The following is an 11,198-nucleotide window of genomic DNA, read 5'->3' on the forward strand; positions in this document are numbered from 1 at the left end:
TATTAATATAATTAAATAACTTACCGAAAATGACTTTTAAAATAAAATCAGCATCGGTATATTGCCAAACAACATCTTCGACATAATTTTTACAATGTACCTTCGGTATTCTTGGTTGACGTTCATAATAATTATGTATCATTTCTGCTAATTCTAAATCTGAATCCACTAGACTCTTCATCACTAGAATCAAGTGCTAACTTTATAACAGTTTCAAATAAGAATTTTTTCTGTAAAGTTTTCTCCATACTTAGGTTATTTCGCTGACGTCGCTATACGCTAACAGCACTGAAAATATCGTTCCAAAATGAAAGCTGCGTTTGCATGAAAAGCATGCTTACTAAAATTGGAACGCTATTGGTAGCATGCACTTATGACGACATACACGCAGCACTGGCAATCAATTTTGGAACACAGACAAAATTAGTGACGTCTTTGCTCTCTCGCAGCACTGCCACAGCGTGCTACGATGGTTTTTGGAACGGTGTTGACAGTGCTGCCAGCGCTGGCAAACAATTTTGGAACACAGCCTCTGTACCGCGTGCACTGTGACGACATTAGGTCTGTTCGCGTTGCATGAAATTCCCAAATAATTTTGCACTTAAAGTGAGATAGATGTATATTCGGCTTTAAAAAGAAAGAAAGCGAAGATGGTAAGTGCAAAAAGTGCAAGCAACGCGAACAGACCTATTAAGTACAAAAAGTTCCTGCACAGCCTGCACTGTACTTTCAAAAAGAACATACCTAACCTTCCCTCTCATAACACGTGAGACTGTCTTTCATAATCACTTTTAACAAATATTTGTATTAACATAAAATGTTTAATTGTCTCACACATTCTTTCCGTTGATGTAACAGATTATATCGAAATCACATTGGAAAACATAATAAAAGAAGAAGAAAAGAGATTGAATTAAATGTGTTACACACTATTGATAAGGAACCATGAGAAATTTAACGATTCGTCAAGTAAACAGTAGAAATCTCAAATTTATGAAAAATATAGAAATGGATCAAGAACTCTTGAAACGCATACAATGTGCTACCGATCCAAGTTACAATGATATATATGTGCTGTTGGATGGACATCTCTACTTGTTATCAAGCGAAAGGAAATTTATTGACATAGACAATCCTGAGTATTCTTTATCCAAAATAGTCGCAATGGAGTATTGTGTTGTCCTGCAGGAATTATATTGTGCCTATGAATCAGGTTGCCTTGTCAAAATTGATATGACAGATGAAAATGAAATTAATTACGAGATGGTACTGCCTGACATCAACTTACAGTGCATGAAATTTAGTCCAGATCATGAAATCATTGCTGCTGTAACAGTCGCAGGAGTTGTGATCACTATGGTATTAAACTTTCAAGTAATGTCAGAGGTAATATTATTTGATTTCAAAAACTTGTTGGGTTTTATTTGCAACTTTTATCATATGTTTATCTTTTATTTGTCTTTTTGATGTACCTGTAGTTTAAGAAAAGTTTTGAACTCCTTGAAACAATCTATCCTATGTAGATTTTTCTCTTTTTATTACATTTGTAATTTTTATAAAAAATATTTATAAGTTGCTTGTCTATAATTTTAATTGTACAGGGAGTAAGAGAGAGGGGGAGGGGGAGAGAGAGAGAGAGAGAGAGTGTGTGTTTTATTTTTAATGCTGATTTATTATTTGGAGGCTCTGATCTGTATTCAGAACACGGTTTTATTGATAAAAGCGCGCTTTTATCTCTGAAATTCTATAGCATGCATAACATGAACTATAGCATGTTAAAGCGCTAACATCGTTGTAACTGTGTTCTGAATATGGTTTCTTAGTCTTCGAAAAAGTGACTTAGTATTATGATTTGTTTATGTCTAAACTATATTAAAAAAACAATAGTTGAATGAGTGCTTAGTAATTATAGGCTATAATTGAAGTAGATCCCCAAATTAGTGATAAATTTAAAAAAAATATACCAGATGATATTTACTCAACTGTTGTTTTCTGAATATAGTTTTATGATAATTGAACATAGCTTATGGTGACGTAAAGAATTAGACGTTTGTTCTCTGTGGCAAAGAGTTTTGAGTGTAAATTCATCCAAAACATATAAAGTTATATTTATTACCTCTTGTAAGACAAGCTATCAAAAGTATGTTTTGCCGTAAAGACCTCTTCTAATAGGCTGTTCGAAACTGGCGTTAAACTGTATGTAGGTCCTATATATCTATGAATATATGCAGAAGAGGTCATCATGTCTCTGATAAGAGACTACAGAGTAAGAAAAATGAAAAAGGGAATATTAACACTTTGCTCATTATTCGGGTGGATCTATTTGTTTTATGATCCATTACTGAGCTTCAGGTAGATCTACTTATTTTATGTCATATTATTCCATTATGTCTTTTATGAGCCTTTCTTGGCTAAAGGAAAGAATTATAAAAAAAAAAGTGAAAGGGAAATGTACAAAAAATTGTATGCTATCCAGCGGTTAAGGATAATCTATAACTTAAAGTATACTCATTTTTTTCTTATTTTTCTTTCCCTTTTCCATTTTCTCTAAATTTCGATTCTTTTCTTTTTTTTAAAACATCTTTTTATTTTTCATTATAATATACTTCTTTCTTACTTCAGTTTTTTCCTTGTCTCTTGTCCAATCGTTTCTAGTGTTTCTACTTTTTATTATCACATTCATAATAGTGCATAATGCATTTCCCTTATTTTTCTTTTTGCCATAGATAAAAGGTAAAGTGTTAAGTTCTACCTTCCAGTTTATATTTTTTTATGACTAATATAATTTTTTACTAGTAATAAATATTGTAAATTAAATATAATAAAATAATATACAAATATATAATATATGTGAAATTAAATTATAATTACAGGTGGATTTATATTCAGAAGTATTTGGACAGAATGAATTTGTGACTGTTGGATGGGGTAAAAAGGAAACTCAGTTTCATGGGTCAGTGGGTAAAGCAGCGGCTCAAGCTAAACCGGTACACATGATTCTGAATGAGCATGATGATGGTCGTATGCAAATCACTTGGCGTGATGATGGTACTTTTTTCGCTGTTAGTTTTCTACACAAGGAAACAAAAGTTCGAAGATTTAAAATATTCAACAGAGAGGGTATGTTATGCTACACTAGTGAACAAGTCAATGGATTGGAGGAATGTATAGCTTGGGGTCCAGTTGGACGTCCAATTGCTGTACCCCAAATACTGAACGAGAAATATGTTGTTGCTTTTTTTGAGAAGAATGGCCTTAAATACTCGGAATTGTTGCTTCCATTTAAACCACAAGAAGCAAAGGTATATTAAATATTGAAATATGCGATTTTTAAAGATTACCTTGCAAACAAAATAAATTTTATTAAACAGGTATCTTGCAGGTAAAAGATCTGCTTTGGTCACCATGTTCAGATATTTTAGCTGTTGTTTGTTATCAATCAGAAACGAATACTACGCTGATACAATTGTGGACTGAAAATAATTGTCATTGGTATCTTAAACAAACTCTTGTCTTTACTGAGAAGAATCCACTGCTATATGTAACATGGGACGATAGAATAAATCAATTTGATGAAAAGGAATTGATTTACTTAACGACAAAAGAACTTACTTTCTGTTCATTTAATTGGTGTGTGAATCATAGCAGGGGTAATACTGTGGATGATAAAGTTGTGATTGGTGTTATCGATGGAAACAATATTTTAGTTACTGGTTTTAAAGATGGAATAATTCCACCGCCAATGGCGCACCAATATTTGCAAATTCCTGAACCACAAAATGCAATTGTTTTTGCACCAGCAATTAATAACAAATCATCTTTAATAAACAGCAACGAATTCTGTACTGTTTCATATAATGATAAGTTAACATTTTTCAAGCAGACAAAGGTAATTTGTCTTAACAAAAAATTATGATGTATTGTACAGAATTTATTTATCGTTGCATTATGTAATTTATTTTATGTTATTACAGGAATCCTCCACACTGACATATGAAGTTGTAAATTCGTATAGTATTGATTTTGGCATATTATACGATATGAAATATGAAGCATTAAAAATTAAAGACCTCCATTATTGTACGAATAATTTCTTATGGTTTACAGAAGACATTATATTGTTTTGTACAGTTACAAACAATCGTAATTTTTTGTGTATTTTATCTTTAGAAAAAGCAAATTCAAAGGATTCTCTGACAATACAGTATGTGGTTTCCTAAATATAAAGTTTGTAAAATATTATTTATCTGAACTATAAATTTTTCTTTTTACAGGAAAATTCACGCTTTGGATTATCCAATAGAACATATAATTTCTTCTTCTGATGCAAATACAGCTTACATAAAAGCAAAGGAGCAAATATTTAAATACACACGGGATGGAAAATTTGAACAAACAAATATAACATTAAGTAAATTATGTGCTCAAATGGAAATTGTAAAAATCAATTCTAACGACGTTATTCTTGCCCTGTCTCTGGAAAATAGTTTTTTGATTGATGGAAAGGAAATTGCTAAGAATATTACAAGTTTTTATGTACATTCTGATTTTGTGATTCTCACAACACTACAACATACATTGATTTGTGTGCCATTAAACGAAGTTGGCTTAAAGCAACTAAGTGAATACGATTTAACTGTTAAACCTTGGTTAAATACTAAGGTGTCACTTACAGGTGAATACATATTTTGTAATCTCTTTTATTTTGTATCCATCATTGCACTTTTCTGATTTTAAATGTATTTTTACAGATATCTATATAAGACGACTCGAAAAAGATTCTTATATAATAACAGCGATACCACAAGATTCAAAATTAATTTTGCAAATGCCTAGAGGAAATCTAGAATGTATACAGCCAAGGGCATTATCATTACATATACTAAAATGTCATCTCAATAACTGTAATTATTTGGCGGCGCTTGATATTATGACTAAACAACGTATAAACTTGAACTTAATATACGATCACAATCCACAATTATTTATAGATAATGTGGAAAAATTTGTGGAAGATATTGTACAATATAAAAAACTGAATTGGTTAAATCTGTTTTTGTCAGAATTAGAAGATGAAAATATCATCAGTACAATGTATGCGAATTGTTACGTAGATCACGCTGTCAAATCTAACACTAAAAGTAACGAAAATAATGATAACAAAACAATTAATAAGGTAGATAAAATCTGTAAATTATTAAGAGATGTCATGGAGAAACGTCACGATGCAGATAGTTTAATACAACCAATATTGATAAGTTTGGTGAAAAATCAACAAAGACTGGGTTTGGAAAATGCACTTAGTAAAATAAAGCAAGTCAGAACGTTGGAGGAGTCACAAAAATTAACGCTACACAAATCTTCCGTATCTGCCTATGAAGCACTAAAGTATTTATTGCATTTTGTAAATATTGATGTGTTATATGATACTGCATTAGGCATGTATGATTTTGAACTTGCAATGTTTATAGCGTCTAAATCATCGAAAGACCCCAAAGAATATATTCCGTTCCTGAACAATTTAAAAAAATTAAACACAAATTACATGAAATATTCTATTAATGTATATCTTAAACGTTATGAATCAGCATTAGAGTTCTTATCTAAAGAGCCAGTTAAGTTTGAAGAATGTTTAGATTTCATACATAGTCAAAAGTTATATAAGATGGCAATGAAATTGTTTAAGAAAAATACTATAGAGCATAAAAAGGTGGCTGCAATTTATGGAGAATTTTTATCAAGTGAACAGAAATATTCCGAAGCTGGTATGATGTTTTATAGAAGTGGCGATCTTGACAAAGCTTTAAAAGCCTTTAGCATGTCAAATGATAATTGGGAGGACGTAATCACAATATTAAAAGAAATGAAATTAAGGTAAAAAAATTTTTTTATGTACATGTAAGAAAGGATGTCATATTTTCATTAATCATATTATATGTTAGTCTATATTACATAAGAATTAATTTGTTCAGCTCAGTAGACTTACATGAACGTTATATGGTATTAGTTGAACATTTGAAAGCAGGGCGTAAGTATGAACATGCAGTTGTGATATTAAAAGAATATTTGAATGACATCGAAGAAGCAGTTGCAGTTTTATGTGAAGGAAGAATTTGGAAACATGCAATACGAATAACGATTGATGCTCAACGTTTAGATCTGAATGGTTAGGAAATGGTTAAGTATATTAAGTAGATTTAAATAAACTAAATATTAATTGTGTATAATGTATTTAAATTTAATATTAATTGTGTATAATGTATTTAAATTTCGGAAATTAATGGCAAACTATCGAAAGTATCTTTGCCATGTAAACATCTTCTAACAAGCCGTTCAAAGCTAGTATTAAAACTGTAAATCCCATATATCTGAAGATATATGTGGAAGAGATCGTCTTGTCTCGTCAAGAGACAAGAAGGAAAATGTAAGTCTCTGGTTTTTTTTTATAGAAACACATATTAAACCTGGAGTAAAGGAACACGCAGAACACGTGATTTCACAATTGAGTAAAATGAAGACAGATTTTCTAAGTCATAAATCACGCCTTGCTGTAGTAAGAACAGAAATGAAAGCAAAACAAGCACAATTACTACATGAAAAGATTTATGATGATGAACCAGAATCTAATAAAGAAATTCCAGATTCTATTAGTGATACAATTAGTATTGTAGATTCTGTTTCGAGTCGAATGTCACAATTGTCAATATCTTCCAGGTACTTGTATATTTTTAAAAATCATCTATAATACTATACATATATATTAGTTATATACCATATGTTTTTTATGTATGTTTTGTGTGGTACATAAAAATGTATAAAATAAAATTTTTTTTCAGTAAAAGCTATCGATCAAGTAAAAACCGTAGAAAACAAGCAAGAAAACTTTTGAATTTAAAGGAAGGCAGTATGTTTGAAGATTTAAGCTTAATACATGCCCTTTATCAAATTACTAGTAATGCATATAAAGATAGAGGTTTGTTCATAGAAGCAGAATAAATTCGTCTTATTATCTACATTATCGAATAAAGTTCGCGGAGAATACATTAACTCTAATTAATTATAAAATATAATTAATTTCATTTTTCAAATATATAAAAAATAAAATAAATGTATGCACGTTATTTTTAATATTAATTATAATAACAATTTTTATGTGCAGATGAATGGTACCAACTGATGCAAGTGCTAATACGATTTAAATTTGATGAAAATGCAGTAAAGATCTCAGTTCAGGAAAAGGAGTTTTTTGAGTTAGTGGAAAGCAGCAAATCTGAAATTTGGGACAGATCAGCTCCTACAAGTTTAGCTGATATAGTAAGTTATCATTAATATGCAAAAAATATTCCAATGATTTCCAAATATTACATTTTACATTTTTTAATTTATTTGCAGGAAAAAAGTGCAATTCATACACAAGCACAACTTCAAGAAATTATTGCACCCATTAAATTAATGGGTAAGTACTCACAAAATACAGTGGATTCTTAATAGATTGATCATTCATTCATCTTTAATAATATTTCAATTTTTCAGAACGCTACATAATGTTTCCACCTGAGGCTGATGTACCACCACGTGTGCTAAACATTTTTTAAACTTCAAAAATAAATAAATATTTTAAGAATGTCGCTTTAATGTACGAGTGTAAGAAAAGTTTTACTATCACATATAATAAATATAAGAGATTAATGTAATACAGATAAATTATAGTAATTTAGCTTTTTATTTACAAAGGTATGTGTATATAGAGTTAGTAATTTAATCTATATCATTATGTTATAATTAAATTTTGCAATTAATAAGGCTTAAATATAATAGCCATTTATATTCGATCTTAAAGTATATAGAGTCATGCATATATTAAACATTTAAATTTGGAAGTGTTAAAATTTGGATTGCTTAACAATATAAAATTTTATGTTGCTTCAGGCACGCGCAGCAAAATACCTATATATTAATTATCTTATATACATATTATAGGATATAGTAATATAAAATGTAAAATTAAAGAACATTTCTTTATCACTATATTAATAAAAATTTCCTAAAGCGATGTATGGCATCTCCAAAAATGTTCACTCCTCACTTTCGTACACAACTTGTATTCAATTTATATTCCAAAACAACAATCGAAAGACTTAATGATAATTAAACTTTTATACTATTTGAGATAGACAACATTTGAGAAAATATAGATATAAAAGTATAAGAAAAAAATGAAATATGTCTTAGAATACTCACATATTTTCATATGTTGACATCAAAAGTATCTTTGTAGGACTTATATCAAAATTAAAATATTATTATAATCGGCTAGGAATAAAAACTAAAAGCTTTATTTAATATTTCAATATAAAAGATGCGTTTTATGATTTTCCGCTATAATTAGTTTTACTACGGCAGTCCAAAATAAAGTCCATCAGTATTACCTGACTAAATTTTTATATTTATAGTAACAAACGTTTGTATATAAAACTTTAAATACGTCTCTTTTTGTTTTCGTATATGACTAAATGAGAATAGACTTTTCAATAAGAAATTTGTGTATTAAATGTCTAGCGCGTATTCATCACTTTGTGATAATCTTTACAGTATCCTTCATTTATCTGAATTTATTTTTCAATGCAATCTTCCATGAACTATAATATCCATAATCATATTCGTCGATATGACATTTAATGTAAAACAAACATCTTATTGAAAACATCTCAGAATAGTGAGTTCACAAATTCTATTGTTTTATTACAAATTTATGACTCATTGCTTTTTGCTGCAATAGAGAACATAATTGGTGATTTAAGTTCTGGTCGAATACTAATTTTCATGTGTTTCACATGGACGTACTTCTTCCTCACAGCTTGATATTTACTATCTCCTACATTAATTATTATGGCAGCTATATCACGTACTGCAGGTAACACATCGTCCTTGGAATAAGTGCTGTAGTATGCAAGAGTACTTGTCCAGATAACTTTACCCTCATCTTCTTCATCATTACCAATAAGTCTAATGAATAAACATTTCTATTAATAACATGTGAAGAAACGTATAGAATATGTTTATTATAAACATATAGAATAGATTTAATTTCTTACAAAAATGCTAGATATATTGCTGCTGCAGCGATGAGACTAGGTGGATAATGACACATTTCATAATAAACCAAACTTTCCTCTAGAAAATACTTAGCCATCGTGTGATGGATAGGAAGTGCCTTAAAAAATTTATTCATATAGTTATAGTGCTAGTTATAAATAACATAAATGGAATAATAAAAATATAAATGTTCGTATATATACACCTTTCCAGCTTTGCTATATCTTCGAAGAAAATGTAACGGTAATGGTCGCCCGAACGAATAGTCCAAAGTTCTCACAATAAGCATTTCCATATTCAATATATCTGCCTTTGAATATGCTTTGTCCGTGATATATACAAAATCACTTATATCTGGCGAATACATTTCTTCGTACTTGCTAGCGATAAACATAGCTGTTACACCTACCAGCTGTAACTTCTTCCTATCTATAGCTCGAAATAACTGTAAGAACAAAATATACATATAATCATTTACATGTGTATGTGTGTGTGTATGCAAGAAGCGATCGATAATTGCGATGGTAAGATACAATGTCTCTTGCATCAATCGAAACTGTTGATGCACTTCTACTAACCAATCTACCAACACGCATCTCATCTTAGGGGTGATTTCCTGGCCCGCTAGATATCCTTTCTTAATAGTAAATTTAATCTCTAATGTCCTTAAATATTCATGTATGTCATTAGTATAGATAGAAACTAGAATAGGATTATTCTTGTCTTGCTCGTCAATATCTTCAAACTTTAATAGATCTGTTGAAAATGAATTCCTCTCTTCTCTCTTTTGACTAACAACAGCTGGTACATTGACTACATTGCGAGCATTATTTACATTGGAAGATGATGTTGTTTTCGCAATTTGTTTGACAATTGGTTTCACGATTTGCACTGGTGGCTTCTCAGATGGATTTACGTTTGGTTTTATAGCTTGCCGCTTCGGTACAACTACTTTCTTCCTTTGTAATAAACTACTTCTATCAATAGGCTCGACGCCTCTCAATGTATTAACTCTGTTACTTATTTCACCTAATACAGCTCTTTTTCCTTTCGTTGGTACAACCACTGAAGATTTTGTATTTTTGATATTTTCCTGGTTTGCATGGCTTACCTAAAACACAAAAAAATTTTGAAGATAAAATTTAAAAGAATGTGATATTCTATTCAGATAACCCGACTTTAACAATAACACATACTGTGTTATAATTTCCTACTTAATAATATAATATAGATAGTAACAGTTATATTGTTCAGTGAAAAATTATAACTAACAATTATGTTATTGGTAGTTAGTATTTACTGGATAAGTTTTGTATAAATAAAAAAAGGAATATATAGAATTTTATTCACTTCAGTATACAATTTAGCTAAGGAGGGTTTATAATTTTTTCTTATTACACTCATCCATCCGTACCTTATTCCTTAGGGTTTTATGTACTAACATATATACCTAATACCTAACATTTCTCATTTCTTATCTAATATAGTTTAGAGTACACTTATCTCCTATTCTCCTATATCTTAATATCCTTTACTACATATTCATTTCTTTTTGTCTTCTTCATCCTTTATTCTTATTCTCTTTATTCTATACCTATAGTTATTTATTTAATCATTTATCTATTTCATAGTTTATATATTTTAACTTTATTTACTATTATCATACTACATTAATCATCATCACATCCTCCAACAAAAAAATTTTAACCATAGATATATATTCTTATTAAAAAATTTTTTCCCTTCTTAATACTATACATTAAAATATCAATAGAGATAAAGCAGTCTGTACATGTGAAGCAGCTCAATAAAGTTATAGAACAATGGTGCAAATTCAAGCCACTTGTAATTCTTACATTTATATAATGTTTATAAATTAACTGAAAATATCCATACAGCACACTTTATTATTTAAGGGATATTCTATAAGCATCTAGGACATAGAGAAGTCTTTAGTCCCGTAAAGACAATATGTTGAATGATTATTAATATATCGTCAAATATTAACACGACCCTCTCGATGTTTGAACATAACATTCCATTTTTAATATTGACGAGGGAAAAAATTTCTACGTGCTACTTCCCTACCCCCCCCCCCCCCC

The 11,198-nt window shown here is 29.6% G+C and overlaps 2 protein-coding genes across 2 annotated transcripts in view; one reads left to right on the forward strand and one right to left on the reverse strand.

Annotated features, from left to right (window-relative positions):
* The first annotated feature begins 945 nt into the window (after nucleotides 1–945).
* On the forward strand, nucleotides 946–7,624 carry Elp1 (elongator complex protein 1). The gene is made up of 12 exons (XM_018543935.1): nucleotides 946–1,386; nucleotides 2,874–3,302; nucleotides 3,383–3,889; nucleotides 3,975–4,204; nucleotides 4,275–4,675; nucleotides 4,752–5,874; nucleotides 5,973–6,166; nucleotides 6,450–6,714; nucleotides 6,837–6,973; nucleotides 7,160–7,314; nucleotides 7,393–7,456; nucleotides 7,534–7,624. Exons 1-12 carry the CDS (start codon nucleotides 946–948, stop codon nucleotides 7,593–7,595), a joined length of 4,008 nt encoding a protein of 1,335 aa, XP_018399437.1. The 3' UTR covers nucleotides 7,596–7,624.
* Nucleotides 7,625–8,750: 1,126 nt separating this feature from the next.
* LOC108777135 (G2/mitotic-specific cyclin-B) overlaps nucleotides 8,751–11,198 on the reverse strand; it is an 8,586-nt gene continuing 6,138 nt past the window's right edge. Inside the window, exons 8-11 of the mRNA XM_018543947.1 lie at nucleotides 9,595–10,202; nucleotides 9,302–9,543; nucleotides 9,096–9,214; nucleotides 8,751–9,006 (exon numbers count right to left, since the gene is read on the reverse strand). Coding sequence (XP_018399449.1) covers nucleotides 8,751–9,006; nucleotides 9,096–9,214; nucleotides 9,302–9,543; nucleotides 9,595–10,202 — 1,225 coding nt within the window. The remainder of the gene's footprint in view (nucleotides 9,007–9,095; nucleotides 9,215–9,301; nucleotides 9,544–9,594; nucleotides 10,203–11,198) is intronic.

The sequence above is a fragment of the Cyphomyrmex costatus genome, unplaced genomic scaffold (assembly GCF_001594065.2).
Source record: "Cyphomyrmex costatus isolate MS0001 unplaced genomic scaffold, Ccosl1.0 scaffold41, whole genome shotgun sequence".
NCBI classification, from domain to species: Eukaryota; Metazoa; Arthropoda; class Insecta; order Hymenoptera; family Formicidae; genus Cyphomyrmex; species Cyphomyrmex costatus.